General features: G+C 50.2%; 1 protein-coding gene across 4 annotated transcripts in view; it reads left to right on the top strand.

Annotated features, from left to right (window-relative positions):
- The first annotated feature begins 1166 nt into the window (after nt 1–1166).
- Nucleotides 1167–22960, top strand: part of LOC140386618 (platelet-activating factor acetylhydrolase IB subunit alpha2-like) — a 167706-nt gene continuing 145912 nt past the window's right edge. For 2 of the 4 annotated variants that reach the window (XM_072469097.1, XM_072469094.1), the window contains exons 1-2: nt 1167–1280; nt 2217–2375. In XM_072469097.1, coding sequence (XP_072325198.1) covers nt 2295–2375 — 81 coding nt within the window. In that variant the 5' untranslated portion in view covers nt 1167–1280; nt 2217–2294. The other 2 variants (XM_072469095.1, XM_072469096.1) reach the window with 2 other exon arrangements.

The raw sequence follows: 22960 nt of genomic DNA, 5'->3' as shown, positions 1-22960 counted from the left end.
CCCCTCCCCCCCTCCTCCCCCCTCCCCCCTCCTCCCCCTCCCCTCCCTCCCCCTCCTCCCCCCTCCCCCCCTCCCTCCCCCCCCCCCTCCCCCCTCCCTCCCCCCCCCCTCCCTCCCCCCTCCCTCCCCCCCCCCTCCCCCCCCTCCCCCTCCCTCCCCCCCCCCCCCCCCCTCCCCCCCCCTCCCCCCCCCCTCCCCCTCCCCCCCTCCTCCCCCTCCCCCCTCCCCCCCCTCCCCCTCCCCTCTCTCCCCCCCCCCCTCCCCCCCCCTCCCCCTCCCCCCCCCTCCCCCCCTCCTCCCCTCTCTCCCCCCCCCCCCTCTCCCTCCCCTCCCCTCCCCCCCCCCCCCCTCCTCCCCCTCCCCCTCCCCCTCCCCCCCCTCCTCCCCCTCCCCCTCCCCCCCTCCCCCCCCCCCCTCCCCCCCCTCCTCCCCCTCCCCCCCCCCCTCCCCCCCTCCCCCCCCCTCCTCCCCCTCCCCCCCTCCCCCCCCCCCCCCCCCCTCCCCCCCCCCCCTCCCCCCCCTCTCCCTCCCCCCCTCCCCCCTCTCCCTCCCCTCCCCCCCCCCCCTCCCCCTCCCCCTCCCCCCCCCCCCCTCCCCCCCCCCCCCTCCCCCTCCCTCCCCCCCCCCCTCCCTCCCCTCCCTCCCTCCCCCCCCCCCTCCCTCCCCCCCCTCCCTCCCCCCCCCCTCCCTCCCCCCCCCTCCCCCCCCCCCTCCCTCCCCTCCCTCCCTCCCCCCCCCTCCCCTCCCTCCCCCCCCCCCCCCCCTCCCCCTCCCCCCCCCCTCCCCCTCCCCCTCCCCTCCCCCTCCCCCCCTCCCCCCCTCCCCCTCCCCCCCTCCCCCCCTCCCCCTCCCTCCCCCCCTCCCCCTCCCCCCTCCCCCCCTCCCCCTCCCCCTCCCCCCCCCCTCCCCCTCCCCCTCCCCCCCCTCCCCCCCTCCCCCTCCCCCCCTCCCCCTCTCCCCACACACCCCCTCCCCGATTTCTTTAACGGTTTTTCACTCACCCACTCTCGGGTTTTCTCCATCGGCACTTGGCCCCCGTGACGGGATTGGTTCCCGGATCAGCCCCGCCCCGTGCCGGGATTGGTTCCCGGATCAGCCCCGCTGATGATTACTGTTCCCCCACCCCCCCCATTTCCTGGGGCAGAGTGGTTTCGGCCCTCTCCCTCCCCAGATTCAATGGTTTAGACCGGCTGCATGTTGCGCAGCCGCAGAAATACTCCGCGAAGCATCCTGGTGGGAGAGAACGTGAGACTGAGATAAACAGGGAGAGACTGACAGAAGTGAGACAGACACACTGACGGAGGGCGATAGACAGATAGACAGACAGGGAGAGCGACACACCCACACAGAGGGAAGTGGTGACACACACACAGACAGACACACGGGCAGCATGGTAGTACAAGTGATTTGCACTGTGGCTTCACAGCGCCAGGGTCGATTCCGGCTTGGGTAACTGTGCGGAGTCTGCACGTTCTCCCCGTGTCTGCGTGGGTTTCCTCCGGGTGCTCCAGTTTCCTCGCACAGTCCAAAGACGTGCAGGTCAGGTGGATTGGCCATGATAAATTACCCTTCGTGACCAAAAAGGTGAGGAGGGGTTATTGGGTTACGGGGATAGGGTGGAAGTCAGGGCTTAAGTGGGTCAGTGCAGACTCCATGGGCCGAATGGCCCCCTTCTGCACTGTATGTTCTTTGTTCACACAGAGAGAGACACACACAGACAGACAGGGTGAGAGAGATATACACAGATATACAGCGAGATTGACACACACAGACATAGAGAGAGACACACACACATGCATACAGAGGAGAGACCAAGGTGCACGCACCATAGTGGGACACACGGATGGAGAGGGGGAAGGACGGAGACACTGCGAAAGGGAGAGTGCAAGACGGTGAGGTGGATAAAGAGAGAGACTGATGCGAAGAGGGTGGCAGTAGCAGTCCCCCCCTTCTTTAGCCCCTGGGACACAAAGATACCAACCCAGCCCAGCTGACCCCTCCCCCTTCTCCTCCCCAGCCATGCAATCTCCCTCTCAGACCTGGAGTTCCCTCCTCATCCTTGCCCAAACTCCCTGCCCTGCCTCACTCTCTTGCTCCCTCCTTTCCCTAACCCCCCCCCCAAACCAGGGTTCTCTCCCGCTATCTCCACTTCCTCACTGACAATCCGGAGGTCCAAAGCTTTTGACGAGGCTTCCTTTTCCCTGTTTGTGTTTCAGGATTGCTCTCTTGGTGAACGAAATTGACACACGAGTTAAGAACTTTCTGGAAGGCTTGGTGCCCGTGGTTTAGTCAGAATGAGTGATGGAGACAACAACCCGGCAGCTATTCCTGTCTCTGTCGCGGATGTTCAGGGCGACAGTCGATGGATGTCCCAGGTACAACTGCAGCGGAATAGCAGTGGCTTGCTTCGCAGTCACCTCAGCTGCCACTCAAATGGGGGGATGGATATTTAGCCTTCCGGTTCAGTCCTGCCCCATCCAGCTGCCATGTCTTCCACCGATCTATCCTTCTCAGGAATAGCTCCTAGAATTATAGACTAATTACAAAGACCAATAAGCACAGGAACAGGTCCTTCGGCCCTCCAAGCCTGCGTGGCCATGGTACCTGCCTAAACTGAAACCGTCTGCACTTACGCAGTCCATACCCTTTCATTCCCACCCTATTCGTATATTTGTCTACATAGAACATAGAACAATACAGTGCAGTACAGGCCCTTCGGCCCACGATGTTGCACCGAAACAAAAGCCATCCAACCTACACTATGCCATTATCATCCATATGTTTATCCAATAAACTTTTAAATGCCCTCAATGTTGGCGAGTTCACCACTGTAGCAGGTAGGGCATTCCACGGCCTCACTACTCTTTGCGTAAAGAACCTACCTCTGACCTCTGTCCTATATCTATTACCCCTCAGTTTAAAGTTATGTCCCCTCGTGCCAGCCATATCCATCCGCGGGAGAAGGCTCTCACTGTCCACCCTATCCAACCCCCTGATCATTTTGTATGCCTCTATTAAGTCTCCTCTTAACCTTCTTCTCTCCAACGAAAACAACCTCAAGTCCATCAGCCTTTCCTCATAAGATTTTCCCTCCATACCAGGCAACATCCTGGTAAATCTCCTCTGCACCCGCTCCAAAGCCTCCACGTCCTTCCTATAATGCGGTGACCAGAACTGTACGCAATACTCCAAATGCGGCCGGACCAGAGTTCTGTACAGCTGCAACATGACCTCCCGACTCCGGAACTCAATCCCTCTACCAATAAAGGCCAACACTCCATAGGCCTTCTTCACAACCCTATCAACCTGGGTGGCAACTTTCAGGGATCTATGTACATGGACACCTAGATCCCTCTGCTCATCCACACTTTCAAGAACTTTACCATTAGCCAAATATTCCGCATTCCTGTTATTCCTTCCAAAGTGAATCACCTCACACTTCTCTACATTAAACTCCATTTGCCACCTCTCGACCCAGCTCTGCAGCTTATCTATATCCCTCTGTAATCTGCTACATCCTTCCACACTATCGACAACACCACCGACTTTAGTATCGTCTGCAAATTTACTCACCCACCCTTCTGCGCCTTCCTCTAGGTCATTGATAAAAATGACAAACAGCAACGGCCCCAGAACAGATCCTTGTGGTACTCCACTTGTGACTGTACTCCATTCTGAACATTTCCCATCAACCACCACCCTCTGTCTTCTTTCAGCTAGCCAATTTCTGATCCACATCTCTAAATCACCCTCAATCACCAGCCTCCGTATTTTTTGCAATAGCCTACCGTGGGGAACCTTATCAAACGCTTTGCTGAAATCCATATACACCACATCAACTGCTCTACCCTCGTCTACCTGTTCAGTCACCTTCTCAAAGAACTCAATAAGGTTTGTGAGGCATGACCTACCCTTCACAAAGCCATGCTGACTATCCCTGATCATATTATTCCTATCTAGATGATTATAAATCTTGTCTCTTATAATCCCCTCCAAGACTTTACCCACTACAGACGTGAGGCTCACCGGCCTATAGTTGCCGGGGTTGTCTCTGCTCCCCTTTTTGAACAAAGGGACCACATTTGCTGTCCTCCAGTCCACTGGCACTATTCCTGTAGCCAATGATGACATAAAAATCAAAGCCAAAGGTCCAGCAATCTCTTCCCTGGCCTCCCATAGAATCCTAGGATAAATCCCATCAGGTCCCGGGGACTTATCTATTTTCAGCCTGTCCAGAATTGCCAACACCTCTTCCCTACGTACCTCAATGCCATCTATTCTATTAGCCTGGGGCTCAGCATTCTCCTCCACAACATTATCTTTTTCCTGAGTGAATACTGACGAAAAATATTCATTTAGTATCTCGCCTATCTCTTCAGACTCCACACACAATTTCCCATCCCTGTCCTTGACTGGTCCTACTCTTTCCCTAGTCATTCGCTTATTCCTGACATACCTATAGAAAGCTTTTGGGTTTTCCTTGATCCTTCCTGCCAAATACTTCTCATGTCCCCTCCTTGCTCGTCTTAGCTCTCTCTTTAGATCCTTCCTCGCTACCTTGTAACTATCCATCGCCCCAACCGAAACTTCACACTTCATCTTCACATAGGCCTCCTTCTTCCTCTTAACAAGAGATTCCACTTCCTTGGTAAACCACGGTTCCCTCGCTCGACGCCTTCCTCCCTGTCTGACCGGTACATACTTATCAAGAACACGCAGTAGCTGATCCTTGAACAAGCCCCACTTATCCAGTGTGCCCAACACTTGCAGCCTACTTCTCCACCTTATCCCCCCCAAGTCACGCCTAATGGCATCATAATTGCCCTTCCCCCAGCTATAACTCTTGCCCTGCGGTGTATACTTATCCCTTTCCATCATTAACGTTATACTTATCCCTTTCCATCATTAATTGTCTAGATGCCCTTAAATGCCGCTACCGTACCTGTTCCCACCACCTCCCCAGGCAGCACGTTCCATATATTTACCACCCTCTGTGTAAAAAAACTTGCCTCGCACATCTGTTCTAAACTTTCCCCCATGCACTTTAAACCTATGTCCCCTAATACCTGACTCTCCTAACCTAGGAAAGAGCATCTGACTATCCACTCTGTCCATGTCACTAATAATCTTGTAGACCGCTATCAGGTCGATCCTCAACCTCCATCGTTCCAGTCAGAACAGGCCGAGTTTATCTAACCTCTCCTCATAACTAATGCCCTCCATACCAGGCAACATCCTAGTAAACCACTTCTGTATCCTCTCCAAAATACCCACAGCCTTCTGGTAGTGTGGTGACCAGAATTGTGTACACTATTCCAAATGAGGCCTTACTAAGGTCCTGTACAGCTGCAACATGACTTGCCAATTTTTATTTTAAATGCATATGCCTTTTTTTAAAACTAAATTTAGAGTATCAAATCCATTTCTTTCCAATTAAGGGGCAATTTAGCGTGGCCAATCCACCAAGCTTGCACATCTTTGGGTTGTGGGAACTAAACCCACACAAACACAGGGAGAATGTGCAAACTCCAAACGGACAGTGACCCAGAGCCGGGATCGAATCTGGGGCCTCGGCGCCGTGAGGTAGCAGTGCTAACCACTGTGCACCGTGCTGCCCCGCCATATGCCTCCTTGACCACCTTATCCACATGTGTTGCCGCTTTCAGTGATCGGTGGACATGCACGCCCAGATCTCTCTGCCTGTCAATACTGTCATGTGAGAGTAGGTGAGAGTACCTTTAAGAAATGTGTTTATAAAATAGCTGTAGTGAATGTACCTTTAATAAATGTCAGAGTGTGGGTGGGGCTGGGCTGTCTGCTTTTACTTTCGCTTTGGGCTGTCTGCTACAGGGTGTGTTTTACTTTCGTTTTGAGAGCTGGATAGCTTCAGTCACAGCAAGAAGGTGTATTAGTCTCTCTCTCTCTGCAATCTAAAGACTGTCCCCAGATCCTTTGGTGATTTAACAATAATACCTGTTCTGTGGAGAAGTTAAACCTGATGTCTTTCTGTCAAAAGGTTTTTTTTTTTGTCTTATGGATGTTGCAAGGAAAGATTAACTGTTACTTATAGAGTAGGGTATTCTTTGGGGATTTATTGATGTTGATAGTTGTTAAGCTGTTTACTGTGGGTTTATAAAGTGTTATCTGGTTTCATAAATAAACATTGTTTTAATTTAAAAGTACTTTAACTCTCTGTTGCATGACACCTGTAAGATAGGCCCGTTTGCTCCCCATAACCACAATCTATTAAAAGTTGTGGGTCAGTTGAACTCCATGATACACTTTGGGGTTCTCTCAACCCTTTCCCATAACAATACTCGCAAGAGTTCTACCATTTACTGTGTAATTCCTACATGCATTGGACCTTCCAAAGTGCATTACCTCACACTTGTCCGGATTAAACTCCATCAGCCATTTCTCCGCCCAAGACTCCAACCTGTTTATATCTTGCTGTATCCTCTGACAATCCTCTTCACTATCCGCAACACCACCAATTTTTCTGTCGTCTGCGAACTTGCTAATCAGACCAGCTACATTTTCTTCCAAATCATTTCTATATATTACGAACAGCAAAGGCCCCAGACTGATCCCTGCGGAACACCACTAGTCACAGCCTTCCATTCAGAAAAGCACCCTTCTACTGCTACCCTCTGTCTGTGCCCAAGCCAGTTATGTATTCAACTTGCCAGCTCTCCTTTGATCCCATGTGACTCCATCTTTTGTACAGTCTGCCATGAGGTACCTTGGCAAAGGCTTTACTGAAGTCCATGTAGATTTCCACTTAGTGAGGCACAACCTCCCCTTCACAAAACCATGCTATACAGCACTAATAAATCCATTTGTTTTCAAATGTGAGTAAATCCTATCTTTAAGTATCTTTTCCAATAAGTTCCCTACAACTGACGTCAGGCTCACTGGCCTATAATTTCCTGGATTATCCCTGCTGCCCTTCTTAAACAATGGCTACTCTCCAGTCCTCTGGAACTTCACCTGTAGCCAATGAGGATACAAAGATTACTGTCAAGGCCCCAGCAATTTCCTCCCTTGCCTCCCGCAGTATTCTGGGCTAGATTCCATCAGGCCCTGGGGATTTATCTACTTTAATGCTTTTTAAGATGTCCAACACCTCTTTCTTAATATCAACATGACTCAGAATATCGATACACTCTACCCTATACTCCTCATCCACCAAGTCCTTCTCTTTGGTGAATACTGAGGCAAAGTATTCATTTAGTATCTCTCCCACTCCCTCTGGTTCCATACATAGATTCCCTCCTATATCCTTGAATGGACCAACCCTTTCCCTGGCTACCCTCTTGCTCTTTACATATGGAAAAACGCCTTAGGATTTTCCTTAATCCTGTTTGCCAATGACATTTCATGACCCCCTTTTAGCCTTCCTAACTCCCACCTTAAGTTCCTTCCTACTTTATATTCTTCAAGAGCTTCATCTGTCCTAAGCCTTTTAGACCTTACAAATGGTCTCTTTTTCTCTCTGACAAGGTTCATAATATCACTCGTTATCCAGGTTTCCCTATGCTTGCCACCCTTACCTTTCGACCTCACAGGTACATGCCGGTTCTAAATTCTAATCAATTGACATTTGAAAGCCTCCCACATGCCGAATGTTGATTTTCCTTCAAGCAGCCTCGCCCAGTCAACACACTCCAGATCCTGCCTAATGGTGATGTAATTAGCCTTCCCCAGTCTAACACCTTTACCTGAGAGCCACTCTTGTCCTTTTCCATAAACAGATTAAATCTTACAGAATTATGATCACTGTTCCCGAAATGATCTCGTGAAACTTTGATCACCTGGCCGGGCTCATTCCCCAGCACCAGGTCTAATATGGCCCCTTCCCGAGTTGGGCTATTTACATATTGTTTCAAGAAACCCTCTTGGACGCACCTTACAAATTCTGCTCCATCCATGCCTCGAGCAGTAAGTGTGTCCCAGTCAATATTGTGAAAGTTAAAATCACCCACCACGACAACTCTATTGTTTATGCATCTTTCCAAGTGTTATGGGCCAGGGTTTAGAGAACCCCAAAGTTTACCATGGAGTTCACCTGACCCACAACTTTTAATAGATTGTGGTATGGGGAGCACACGGCCCACTCTACAGGTGTGGTACAGCAGAAATTTAGATTAGAGAGAGAGACTAATACCCCTTCTGGCTGTGACTGCAGCTATCCAGCTCTGAAAATGAAACTAAAACACACTCTGCAGCAAACAGCCTAAAACAAAATTAAAAAGCTGACAGACCGTCCAGCTCCACCCACACGCTGACATCACTGATAAACACCCATTTCTTAAAGGTACTCTCACATGACACCTCTTTCCCCCCCCCCCGCCCCAAGAAAAAAAAACCATCAACATCAAGATGGGTTTTTTCACCTTTTCACTATCCTTTAAGAAATGCACACAGTAAATATACTTTTTCGTTTAAAAAAAAACAACACGCGCAAACAGGTATATTAATATAGTCCATTTTTTTTTGTTCTTCCTCCTCCAACTGAAATCCTTCTCGATTGACAGTCTCTTTGAACAAGAAGGTCTCCGCACGATCCATCCATTTCTCTATGCCTCGGCATGTCTCTTTAAAGTCAGATACTTTAGTTCAATCTAATCACAGAGTCCCTTGTAATTCTCCAACACATGAGCATTGGTTATCACAGCTTTCAGGCAGGAAAATACCTGTTGAAACTCCGCTGTACACTGACATTTTTGACGTTTCTCCAGCAAGTCCATCAGTGGAGCAATGACTACAAAAATTTTGCACAAATGTTCGATCAAATATACTCATGCCAAGAAATCGCATTATTTCCCTTCATCATGAGGGTATTGGAAACTCCTCAATAACTGTTGTCTTCACATCCCGTGTGACCATTCGACCTTGTCCATTTGTATGGCCAAGGAAAGTGACTTGGGCTTTTCCAAATTCACTTTTGGCTAGGTTTATCACCAAACCCGCCTCCTGAAGTCGATAGAATAACTCCATCAGGTGTTTTAAATGTTCTTTCCATGTCTGGCTGAAAATTACCAGATCGTCTATGTATACCGCACAATTGGGTAATCCTGAAACGACGTTAGTTAACCGTTGAAATGTGGCTGGGGCGTTTTTCATGCCAAATGGCATAACTTTGAATTGGTATATACCATCTGGACTCACAAAAGCTGAAGTCTTTCGGATAAAGGTACCTGCCAGTAACCTTTAAGTAAATCCAGTTTGGAAATAAAAGCTGATTGTCCCACTTTCTCAATGCAATCCTCCAAACATGGGATAGGATAAGAGTCCGTTCTTGTAACTGCATTAACCTTTCTATAGTCCACACACAACCGTTGGGTACCGTCTGGTTTAGGCACCATCACTATGGGTGAGCTCCATTGGCTGCAACCCACTTCAATTATGCCATTTTTAAGCATACTCTCAATCTCTTTGTTAACCTGTGCCAATTTTAAAGGGTTAAGTCTATATGGATGTTGTTTAATTGGAACAGCATTTCCCACATCTACATCATGTATAGCCAGCCATTTTAGTACTTCCCAATTTATTTCCACAAACTTGCCGATGTGATATTGTAGAAATCTACCATGCGGATCTAGTGGCACTTGCGAACACTAAAACTCAGTAGAAATTCATGGGTGCAAATAAGAATCGTTTATTATCTTCCATTTGATCACAATTGAGAATCACTTAAATCTTATTCTCTAATAAGTCCGGCATGCAAAAGGACTCAAAGAGAAGTAATTCGTACACAATTTAACTTTCAAATGATACAGAAATGATTTTCTTGCTTTTTAAAAAAAAAAAAAATTTATTCTCCTTTTTCACATTTTCTCCCAAATTTACACCCACCAACAATAAACAATCAGTAACAAATATGTCAATCCCCATATCAATAACAATGATCCCATCCTCCCACCAAACCCCAAACATTAGCCCGCATGTTCACATAAACAAATGACAAAAAGGAATCAGGAATCACCCATAATCACCATTAACACACACCGCCCTCCTCCCCCAACCCTCCCACCCCCCCCCCCCCCCAACTAATGTTCGATGTTATCCACTTCTTGAAAGTGCATAATGAATAATGTCCATGAATTGTAGAACCCCTCCATCCTTCCCCTCAGTTCAAACTTAACCTTCTCAAGAGTCAAGAATTCCAACAGGTCCCCTCGCTACACCAGGGCACAGGGTGAAGAGGTTGCTCTCCAACCCATCAGGATCCGCCTTCGGGCGATCAACGAGGCGAAGGCTACAACTGCCTCCACACCCGTTTCAAACCCTGGCTGGTCCGACACCCCGGATATGGCCACCCGGGGGCCCCGGTCCAGTTTCACGTGCACCACTTTAGAAATTACCCTAAAAACCTCCTTCCAGTAATTCTCTAGCTTTGGACAGGACCAAAACATATGAACGTGATTAGCGCCCCCCCCACCCGGCACAACGTTCACACACATCTTCCACTCCCTCAAAAGTATCGGCTCATCCTCGCCCTCGTGAGGTGTGCTCTGTATACCACCTTCAGCTGTATCAGCCCCAACCTCGCGCACAAGGTGGAGGCATTCACTCTCCGGAGCACCTCACACCAGAACCCCTCCTCCATATCCTCTCCCAACTCTTCCTCCCACTTTGCTATGATCCCTTCCAGTGGTGCCTTCTCCTCTTCCAAATTAGCTCCGTAAACCGCTGATACTACCCCCTTCTCCAGTCCCCCTGTCATCAGCATCTCCTCCAGCAATGTGGAGGCCGGATCCACTGGGAAGCTCTGTATCTCCTTTCTGGTAAAATCTCAAACCTGCATGTGTCTAAACATCTCCCCCTGCTCCAGCCCATACTTCGCTTCCAGCTCCTTCAGTCCTGCAAATCGATCCTAAGAAACAAATCTTTTAGTGTCTTAATCCCCTTCTCCTCCCATTTCCGAAAATTTCCGTCCCACCTCCCTGGCTCAAATCTGTGGTTCCCCCGAATCGGCATTTCCCTTGACCCTGCCCCCAACCCAAAGTGTTGGCGAAACTGCCTCCAAATTCTCAATGAAGCTATTATTACCCGACTCCAAGTATTTCCCCGGGGCTATCAGGAGCGACGCTGTCGCTAGTGCTTTCAACCCGACCCCCTGCACAAACTCTCCTCCATTCTGACCCACTGGGAATCAACCCCTCTGACCCAGCTCCACATCTTCTCCACATTCGCCGCCCAGTAGTAATACATCAGGTTCGGAAGACCCAAACCCCCTGCCTGCCTTCACCTCTGCAGCAGCACCTTTCTAACTCTGGCCACCTTCCCTCCCCATATGAATGGCGTAATCCTTCCCTCAATCGCTCTGAAAAAAGCCTTTGGCAGGAAAATTGGCAGACATTGAACGAAAAACAGAAATTGCGGCAACACGTTCATTTTAACCGCCTGTAACCGTCCCGCCAGTGACAGAGGGAGGCCATCCCACCTTGCCAGATCAGCTTTCACTCTCCCCACCAAACTAGAAATGTTGTACCTGCGGAGCCATCCCCACTCCCGGGCAACCTGCACTCCCAGGTACCTAAAGTGAGTCCCTGCCCTACGGAATGGCAACCCCCACCCCACCCCTGCCCCCACCCCGGCCGAGACACCACAAAATACTCACTCTTGTCTAGATTTAGTTTGTACCCTGAGAAAGACCAAACACTCGAAGCAGCTCCAATATTCACCCTATCGACACACTCGGTTATGACACGTATAACAGCAAGTCATTGGCATATAAGGACACCCTGTGCTCTATTCCCCCCCCCGCACTATTCCTTTCCATACCCCCGAACTTCTTCACGCGATGGGTAACGGCTCAATCGCGAGTGCAAACAGCAGGGGGGACATCCCTGCCTAGTCCCACGGTGGAGAGAGAAGTATCTCGAGCTGATGTTTGTGCGGACACTCTCCCTCGGCTCCTTATATAGTAGCTTTACCCAGTTCACAAATCTTGGTTCAATCCCAAACCGCTCCAGAACTGCCGTCAAGTACCCCCATTCTACCCGGTCAAACGCCTTCTCAGCGTCCAGTGCCACAACCACCTCTGTTTCCTTCCCCTCTGCCGGTGCCATAACAACGTTCAATACCCTTCTAATGTTTGAAAAGAGCTGCCTCCCTCTCACGAACCCCGTCTGATCTTCACCTATCACCTTCGGGAGGCACTCCTTCAGCCTACCCGCCAGTACCTTTGCCAATACTTTTGCGTCCACATTCAGAAGCGATATGGGCCAATACGACCCACACTCCGTCGGATCCTTATGTTTTTTTAGCAACAGGGAAATCGATGCCTGCCCCAAAGTTTGTGGCAACACCCCCTTCCCTATCGCCTCTTCAAACATCCCCACCATCAGGGGTGCCAGCTTGTCCTTGAATTTTTTATAATATTCCACTGGAAACCCATCCGGCTCTGCCACCTTCCCCGACTGCATCCTCCCAATCGCATCCTTTCTCTCCTGCACCACTATCGCTCCTTCTAATGTAGCCCTGTCCCCCTCCCCTAGCCTCGGGTACTCCAACCCATCTAGAAATTCCAGCATCCCACGGTTTGCCCCAGGTGGCTCTGACCTGTACAACCTCTCATAAAATTCCTCAAAAACCTTGTTAATCAGATCCGGAGTCCCCACCAAATTCCCTGCCCTATCCCTCACCTGAACAATTTCCCTTCCCGCTGCTTCCCTCCGGAGCTGACCTGCTAACATACTTATCTCCATGTTCGTAAACTGCCCCCCCTTGCTCGTCTCACGCCTTCCTGGTTGTGTAATGGGCGAGGCGTTTTCAGAACCCCAAAATCTATCATGGTGTTCAACCAACATCCCCCTTTAATGTATTTGTTGCTTTTCCTAGCACACGGCTTTTCCCTAGTGTGGTATTACAATTATGGACACGTGGGTTTTTAAACACAAAACACTGTTTATTCCATGAACTCAACTTAACATCTTAAATAAACATTGGATCTCCTAACACCCCTTACTTCAAAGATAACTCAGAAAATATTGCAACAGTAAATAATTCCTTAAAATGTTCCTTCAAACTTCCAAGTGACTTAACACCTTTAAACAAAATCACATCAGGTTAAAGGATATATATTTTTTCTGTAGAATGGCAGAGACATATTAGCTTGGTTGCCTTCAGCTCCAGCAAAACAGCCAGGCACGTTTAAACTGCTCTCAGCAAAAACAGCCAGGCACTTTTCCAAACTGCAAAACCAAACTGCAAAATGGCTGAACTGAGCTGAGCTCCACCCACTCTCTGATATCACTGTTTTCTTAAAGGTACATTGCTTACACATCCATTTCTTAAAGGCACTCTTGCATGACAGTAGATAGTTGGTCAAAGCTCGCCTGTAGTTCCTTCCTCTTTTCCAGCTTTGCTGGGTCTCCATCTTCTGCATAACTCCTATCTACCTCCAACATCTCATCTATTACCCTGTGCCACTCCAACCTCTCCTCTTTGTCCACCCTGGCCTCAAACAAAATCACCGCCCCCCTCACCACCGCCTTCAGAGAATCCCAGACAACTGCCTTCGACACCTCACCCGTACAGTTGAAACCTACATATTCCTTAATTACCTTTTCAATTTTGTCACAGTACCCTTGGTTCCCCAAAAGTCCCACATCTAATTTCCACCCTGGCCTCTGCGTTACCCCCTTCTCCAATACCATATCCACCCAATGCGGAGCATGATCTGACACTGCAATTGCCGAGTATTCCGACCCCTTGACCCCAGCCAGCAAAGCCTTCCCCACCACGAAAAAGACAATCCGCGAGTATACCTTATGGACTGCCGAGAAAAACGAGTACTCCCGTTCCCTCGGGTGCAGAAGCCTCCAAGGGTCCACCCCTCCCATTTCCACTATTAGCCCAGCCAAAGCCTTTGCCCCCCCTGATGGGACCAGCAAGCGCGGCCGTGAATGATTTCCTTGCTTACGGCAAACAGCTTGCATTTAGTGGAAAAGTGAAAACATGAAAAATAGAGAGACAGCGAGTAAGTTAGATCAAGATATAGATGATTCATGAATGAAGATGGCTGTATGGACCATCACGGTTATACTAAATCATATCAGTCTTTAGCCATCTATCTGCACCCTTATGAAATCCTAATTGGTTTGGGTTAGAATCAAATGGGTTTGATTTGACGGTTAGCTGTCTGTCTTGTATGTGCAACATTCGTTTTTTAAAAATATATGTTTATTCAAATTTTTGCAACAAAATTTTTTTAACCAACAAACCCCCCCCCCCCACAACAAAAAGAAGAAAGAACACACACCACAATCAAAAATAATAAACTACTTATACATTGGGTTTCTCCCGCATATATTAACCCCCCCATATGACATTCAAAAGTACCCTTGGGGAACCCCCCCCCCGCCCAAATACCCCCCCCGACAGAGACCCCCCCCCCCCCCGGGTTGCTGCTGCTGCTGACCTCCTCCTAGCGCTCCGCGAGATAGTCTAGGAACGGTTGCCACCGCCTGAAGAACCCCTGCACAGACCCTCTCAAGGCAAACCCCTGCACAGACCCTCTCAAGGCAAACTTTATCCTCTCCAGCTTAATGAACCCTGCCATGTCACTTATCCAGGCTTCCACACTGAGGGGCTTTGTGTCTTTCCATAATAGCAAGATCCTCCGCCGGGTTACCAGGGACGCAAAGGCCAGAATACCGGCCTCTTTCGCCTCCTGCACTCCCGGTTCGTCCGTTACCCCAAATAATGCCAACCCCCAACTCGGCTTGACCTGGACTTTCACCACCTTGGACATAGTCCTCATGAAATCCGTCCAGAACCCATCCAGTGCCGGGCACGACCAGAACATGTGGACGTGATTCGCAGGGCTTCCCGAGCACCTCCCACACCTGTCCTCCATCCCAAAGAACCTACTCAACCTCGCCCCTGTCATATGCGCTCTGTGAGTAACCTTAAATTGTATTAAGCTGAGCCTGGCGCAAGAGGAAGAGGAGTTAACCCTACTCAGGGCATCAGCCCACAGACCCTCATCAATCTCCTCCCCAAGCTCCTCCTCCCACTTGCCCTTTAGCTCCTCTACCAAAACCACCTCCTCGTCTTTCATCTCTTGATAGATCGCCGAAACCTTGCCTTCTCCAACCCATACACCCAAAATCACCCTGTCCTGAATCCTCTGTGCCGGGAGCAACGGGAATTCCCTCACCTGCCGCCTCACAAACGCCCTCACTTGCATATACCTGAACGCATTTCCCGGGGGTAACACAAACTTCTCCTCCAGCGCCCCTAGGCTCGCAAACGTCCCATCTATAAACAGGTCCCCCATTCTTCTGATCCCTGCCCGATGCCAGCTCCGAAACCCCCCATCCATCCCTCCCGGGATGAACTGATGGTTCTCCCGAATCGGGGACCAAACCGAGGCTCCCATCTCACCTCTATGCCGTCTCCACTGCCCCCAGATCTTCAGCGTTGCTGCCACCACCGGACTCGCGGTGTACCTTGTCGGCGAGAGCGGCAGCGGTGCCGTTACCAGCACCGTCAGGCTCGTGCCCCTGCAGGATGCCATCTCCAACCTCTTCCACGCCGCCCCCTCTCCCTCTATTACCCACTTACGTATCATCGCCACGTTGGCTGCCCAATAGTAGCCGCACAGATTTGGCAGCGCCAGCCCTCCCCTGTCCCTGCTACGCTCCAGAAACACCCTCTTTACCCTCGGGGTCTTATTTGCCCACACGAACCCCATGATACTCCTACCTACCCGTTTGAAAAAGGCCTTGGGAATCATAATGGGAAGGCACTGGAACACAAAGAGAAACCTCGGGAGGACCAGCATTTTAACCGACTGTACCCTGCCCGCTAGCGAGAGTGGCAGCACATCCATCTTTTGAAATCCTCCTCCATCTGCTCCACCAACCGTGTCAAATTGAGCTTGTGCAGGGCCCCCCAGCTCCCAGCCACCTGGATCCCCAAGTACCGAAAGTTCCTTTCCGCCCTCTTCAATGGTATGTCGTCTATCCCCCTTCCCTGGTCCCTTGGATGCACCACAAAGAGCTCACTTTTCCTTACGTTGAGCTTATAGCCCGAGAAGTCCCCAAACTCCCTTAGGATCCGCATGACCTCCACCATCTCCTCCACTGGATCTGCCACATACAGCAACAGGTCATCCGCATACAGCGACACCCGATGTTCCTCTCCCCCTCGGACCAACCCCCTCCATTTCCTGGACTCCCTTTGTGCCATGGCCAAAGGCTCAATTGCCAATGCAAACAACGAGGGGGACAGGGAGCACCCCTGCCTCGTCCTTCGGTACAGCCGAAAGTGCTCCGACCTCCGCCGATTCGTAGCCACACTCGCCACCGGGGCTCCATATAGCAGCCTGACCCAACTAATAAACCCCTCCCCGAACCCAAACCTCCGCAACACTTCACACAGATACTCCCACTCCACCCGGTCGAAGGCCTTCTCCGCGTCCATAGCTGCCACTACCTCCGCCTCTCCGCCGATGGCATCATAATCACGTTGAGGAGCCTCCGCACATTAGTGTTTAGCTGCCTGCCCTTTACAATTCCCGCCTGGTCCTCATGAATCACCCCAGGGACACAGTCCTCAATTCTCGTAGCCAGCACTTTTGCCAGCAACTTAGCATCCACATTGAGGAGCGAGATCAGTCTATACGACCCACATTGCAGTGGGTCCTTCTCCCGCTTCAGAATCAGCGAGATCAGCGCCCCGGACATTGTCGGGGGCAGGGTCCCCCTCTCCCTTGCCTCATTGAAAGTCCTCACTAACAACAGGCCTAGCAGGTCCACATATTTCCTATAAAACCCGACCAGGAACCCATCTGGCCCCGGGCTTCCCCGCCTGCATGTTCCCTAATCCTTTAACCAGCTCCTCCAACCCAATTGGTGCCCCTAAACCAGCCACCTCCTGCTCCTCCACCCTCGGGAACCTCAGTTGATCCAAAAGTCATCCAAAAAAAGTGATCCCCTACAGTGCAGACTTTGTTTGCACTGAGTGCTGAATTTGGTGCATTTGAGTGCTATAGTAAGATTTTGGTGACCGAGGGTGTTAGAACAAACAAAGAACAAAGAAATGTACAGCACAGGAACAGGCCCTTCGGCCCTCCAAGCCCGTGCCGACCATGCTGCCCGACTAAACTACACTCTTCTACACTTCCTGGGTCCGTATCCTTCTATTCCCATCCTATTCGTGTATTTGTCAAGATGCCCCTTAAATGTCACTATCGTCCCTGCTTCCACCACCTCCTCCGGTAGCGAGTTCCAGCACCCACTACCCTCTGCGTAAAAAACTTGCCTCGTACATCAACTCTAAACCTTGCCCCTCTCACCTTAAACCTATGCCCCCTAGTAATTGATCGTGTTAGGTGAGGAGGGAGTAAGGTGCTCCTTTCATTTTGTTTCCGACATTTCCGCAAAGAGTGAGAAGAGAGCCAGGAGTTTACAGAACGTGTAGCTGACTGGGAGCAGAGTCGGAGGGCGGAGATCGAGTTAGTCCACAGGGCAGCTATATTCTGTCAGGTAAGAGGGGATGGAGGCTAGGCCAGTTGCATGCTCCTCCTGTAGGATGTGGGTGGTGAGGGATACCACCGGTGTCCCCGCTGACTATACCTGCGGGAAGTGCACCCAACTTCAGCTCCTCAAAGACCGTGTTAGGGAACTGGAGCTGAAGCTGGGTGAACTTCGGATCATCCGGGAGGCAGAGGGGGTGATACAGAAGAGTTACAGGGAGGTAACCAAACCCAAGGTACAGGACAAGAATAGCTGGGTTACAGTCAGGGGGAAAAAAACAAACAGGCAGACAGTGCAGGGATCCCTCGTGGCCGTTCCCCTTCAAAACAAGTATACCGTTTTGGATGCTGTTGGGGTGGATGACCTACCGGGGGAAGGCCCTAGCGGCCAGGTCTCTGGCACTGAGTCTGGCTCTGGGGCTCAGAAGGGAAGGGGGGAGAATAGAAAAGCAATAGTTGTAGGAGATTCAATGGTTAGGGGAATAGATAGGAGATTCTGTGGTCACGAGCGAGAATCCCGGAAGGTATGTTGCCTCCCGGGTGCCAGGGCCAGGGATGTCTCGGATCGTGTCTTCAGGATCCTTAAGGGGGAGGGGGAGCAGCCAGAAGTCGTGGTGCATATTGGTACCAACGACATAGGTAGGAAAAGGGGTGTGGAGGTAACAAACAAGTTTAGGGAGTTAGGCTGGAAGTTAAAAGCCAGGACAGACAGAGTTGTCATCTCTGGTTTGTTGCCGGTGCCACGTGATAGCGAGGCTAGGAATAGGGAGAGAGTGCAGCTGAACACGTGGCTGCAGGAATGGTGTAGGAGGGAGGGCTTCAGGTATTTGGATAATTGGAGCACATTCTAGGGAAGGTACAAGCATGGACGGGTTGCATCTGAACCAGAGGGGCACCAATATCCTGGGAGGGAGGTTTTCTAGTACTCTTCGGGAGGATTTAAACTAATTTGGCAGGGGAATGGGAACCGGATTTGTAGTCCAGCAACTAAGGTAGCCGATATTCAGGACGCCAAAGCGTGTAATGAGGCAGTGGGGAAGGGAACACTGACAAAGGAGAGTACTTGCAGGCAAGGAGATGGGTTGAAGTGTGTATACTTCAACGCAAGAAGCATCAGGAATAAGGTGGGTGAACTTAAGGCATGGATCGGTACTTGGGACTACGATGTGGTGGCCATCACGGAAACTTGGATAGAAGAGGGGCAGAAATGGTTGTTGGAGGTCCCTGGTTATAGATGTTTCAATAAGATTAGGGAGGGGGGTGAAAGAGGTGGGGGGGGGGGGGGTGGCATTGTTAATTAGAGATAGTATAACAGCTGCAGAAAGGCAGTTTGAGGAGTATCACCCTACTGAGGTAGTATGGGTTGAAGTCAGAAATAGGAAAGGAGCAGTCACCTTGTTAGGAGTTTTCTGTAGGCCCCCCAATAGTAGCAGAGATGTGGAGGAACAGATTGGGAAACAGATTTTGGAAAGGTGCAGAAGTCACAGGGTAGTAGTCATGGGTGACTTTAACTTCCCAAATATTGAGTGGAAATATTTAGATCAAATAGCTTGGATGGGGTGGTGTTTGTGCAGTGTGTCCAGGAAGCTTTTCTAACACAGTATGTAGATTGTCCAACCAGAGGAGGGGCAATATTGGATTTAGTACTTGGTAATGAACCAGGGCAAGTGATAGATTTGTTAGTGGGGGAGTATTTTGGAGATAGTGACCACAATTCTGTGACTTTCACTTTAGTAATGGAGAGGGATAGGTGCGTGCAACAGGGCAAGGTTTACAATTGGGGGAAGGGTAAATATGATGTTGTCAGACAAGAATTGAAGTGCATAAGTTGGGAACATAGGCTGTCAGGGAAGGACACAAGTGAAATGTGGAACTTGTTCAAGGAACAGGTACTACGTGTCCTTGATACGTATGTCCCTGTCAGGCAGGGAAGAGATGGTCGAGTGAGGGAACCATGGTTGACAAGAGGTTGAATGTCTTGTTAAGAGGAAAAAGGAGACTTCTGTAAGGCTGAGGAAACAAGGTTCAGACAGGGCATTGGAGGGATACAAGATAGCCAGGAGGGAACTGAAGAAAGGGATTAGGAGAGCTAAGAGAGGGCATGAACAATCTTTGGCGGGTAGGATCAAGGAAAACCCCAAGGCCTTTTACACATGTGAGAAATATGAGAATGACTAGAGCGAGGGTAGGTCCGATCAATGACAGTAGCGGGAGATTGAGTCTGAAGAGATAGGAGAGGTCTTGAACGAGTACTTTTCTTCTGTATTTACAAATGAGAGGGGCGATATTGTTAGAGAGGACAGTGTGAAACAGATTGGTAAGCTCGAGGAAATACTTGTTAGGAAGGAAGATGTGTTGGGCATTTTGAAAAACTTGAGGATAGACAAGTCCCCCGGGCCTGACGGGATATATCCAAGGATTCTATAGGAAGCAAGAGATGAAATTGCAGAGCCGTTGGCAATGATCTTTTCGTCCTCACTGTCAACAGGGGTGGTACCAGGAGATTGGAGAGTGGCGAATGTCGTGCCCCTGTTCAAAAAAGGGACTAGGGATAATCCTGGGAATTACAGGCCAGTTAGTCTTACTTCGGTGGTAGGCAAAGTAATGGAAAGGGTACTGAAGGATAGGATTTCTGAGCATCTGGAAAGACACTGCTTGATTAGGGATAGTCAGCACGGATTTGTGAGGGGTAGGTCTTGCCTTACAAGTCTTATTGAATTCTTTGAGGAGGTGACCAAGCATGTGGATGAAGGTAAAGCAGTGGATGTAGTGTACATGGATTTTAGTAAGGCATTTGATAAGGTTCCCCAGGGGAGGCTTCTGCAGAAAGTAAGGAGGCATGGGATAGTGGGAAATTTGGCCAGTTGGATTACGAACTGGCTAACCGATAAAAGTCAGAGAGATGTGGTGGATGGCAAATATTCAGCCTGGATCCCAGTTAACAGTGGCGTACCGCAGGGATCAGTTCTGGGTCCTCTGCTGTTTGTGATTTTCATTCATGACTTGGATGAGGGAGTTGAAGGGTGGGTCAGTAAATTTGTAGACGATACGAAGATTGGTGGAGTTGTGGATAGTAAGGAGGGCTGTTGTCGGCTGCAAAGAGACATAGATAGGATGCAGAGCTGGGCTGAGAAGTGGCAGATGGAGTTTAACCCTGAAAAGTGTGAGATTGTCCATTTTGGAAGGACAAATATGAATACGGAATACAGGGTTAACGGTAGAGTTCTTGGCAATGTGGAGGAGCAGAGAGATCTTGGGGTCTATGTTCATACATCTTTGAAAGTTGCCACTCAAGTGGATAGAGCTGTGAAGAAGGCCTATGGTGTGCTCGCGTTCATTAACAGAGGGATTGAAATTAAGAGCCGTGAGGTGATGATGCAGCTGTACAAAACTTTGGTAAGGCCACATTTGGAGTACTGTGTACAGTTCTGGTCGCCTCATTTTAGGAAGGATGTGGAAGCTTTGGAAAAGGTGCAAAGGAGATTTACCAGGATGTTGCCTGGAATGGAGAGTAGGTCTTACGAGGAAAGGTTGAGGGTGCTAGGCCTTTTCTCATTAGAACGGAGAAGGATGAGGGGCGACTTGATAAAGGTTTATAAGATGATCAGGGGAATAGATAGAGTAGACAGTCAGAGACTTTTTCCCCGGGTGGAACAAACCATTACAAGGGGACATAAATTTAAGGTGAAAGGTGGAAGATATAGGAGGGATATCAGAGGTAGGTTCTTTCCCCAGAGAGTAGTGGGGGCACTGCCTGTGGAAGTAGTTGTGTCGGAAACATTAGGGACCTTCAAGCAGCTATTGGATAGGTACATGGATTACGGTAAAATGATATAGTGTAGATTTATTTGTTCTTAAGGGCAGCACGGTAGCATTGTGGATAGCACAATTGCTTCACAGCTCCAGGGTCCCAGGTTCGATTCCGGCTTGGATCACTGTCTGTGCGGAGTCTGCACATCCTCCCCGTGTCTGCGTGGGTTTCCTCCGGGTGCTCTGGTTTCCTCCCACAGTCCAAAGTTGTGCAGGTTAGGTGGATTGGCCATGATAAATTGCCCTTTGTGTCCAAAATTGCCCTTGGTGTTGGGTGGAGGTGTTGAGTTTGGGTAGGGTGCTCTTTCCAAGAGCCGGTGCAGACTCAAAGGGCCGAATGGCCTCCTTCTGCACTGTAAATTCAATGATAATCTATGATTAATCTAGGACAAAGGTTCGGCACAACATCGTGGGCCGAAGGGCCTGTTCTGTGCTGTATTTTCTATGTTCTACGTACTATGTTCGTCGCATCCCCTCTTCCCCCGCTGGGGGCTCAGATCTGTACAGCTCCTCATAGAAGTCCTTAAATACCTCATTTACCCTCACCGCACTCCGCACCGTATTCTCCCTGCTATCCTTAACTCCACCTATCTCCCTCGCTGCCACCCTCTTACGGAGCTGGTGTGCCAGCATTCGGCTCGCCTTCTCCCCATACTCGTACGTCGCCCCCTGTGCTTTCCTCCACTGTGCCTCTGCTTTCCCTGTGGTCAACAGGTCAAACTCCGTCTGGAGGCTTCTCCGCTCCCTAAGTAATCCTTTTTCGGGGGCCTCTACATATCTCCTGTCCACCCTTCAGATGTCCCCCACCAACCTCTCCCTCTCCCTGCCCTCTCCCTTCTCCCTGTGGGCCCTAATGGAGATTAACTCTACCCTGACCACCGCCTTCAACGCCTCCCAGACTACCCCCACCTGCACCTCTCCGTTGTCATTGGCCTCCAAGCATCTCTCCATGCACCCCCGCACCCTTCCTCATCCACTAGTAATCCCACATCAAGACGCCACAGCGGGCGCTGGTCCCTTTCCTCTCCTAACTTCAGCTCCACGCAGTGCGGGGTGTGGTCTGAGATGGCTATGGCCGAATACTCCGTTCCTTCCACTTTCGGGATTAGCGCCCTACTCAAAACAAAAAAATTTATCCTTGAGTAGGCTCTATGTACATGGGAAAAGAATGAGAATTCCCTGGCCAGGGGCCTAGCAAACCTCCATGGATCCACTCCCCCCCCCCCCCCCCCAATCTGGTCCATAAACCCCCTAAGCACCTTGGCCACAGCCGGCCTCTTCCCCGTCTTGGATCTGGAGTGATCTAATGCTGGATCCAGCACCGTGAAGCTTCCTGCCTCCAGGTCCGGAATCCGACCCAGCATGCGCTTCATAAATCCGGCATCATCCCAATTTGGGGCGTATACGTTTACCAGCACCACCCACACCCCCTGCAACCTACCGCTCACCATCACGTATCGACCTCCATTATCCACTACAATATTCTTGGCCTCAAACGACACCCGCTTCCCCACCAGTATTGCAACCCCTCTGTTCTTCGCATCCAGCCCCGAATGGAATACCTGTCCTACCCATCCCTTTCTCAACCTGACCTGGTCTGCCACCTTCAAATGTGTCTCCTGAAGCATGACCACATCTGCCTTCAGTCCGTTTAAG

This window comes from Scyliorhinus torazame, chromosome 12 (assembly GCF_047496885.1).
Source record: "Scyliorhinus torazame isolate Kashiwa2021f chromosome 12, sScyTor2.1, whole genome shotgun sequence".
Classification (NCBI taxonomy): domain Eukaryota; kingdom Metazoa; phylum Chordata; class Chondrichthyes; order Carcharhiniformes; family Scyliorhinidae; genus Scyliorhinus; species Scyliorhinus torazame.
This window is presented reverse-complemented; position numbering and strand designations above follow the sequence as displayed.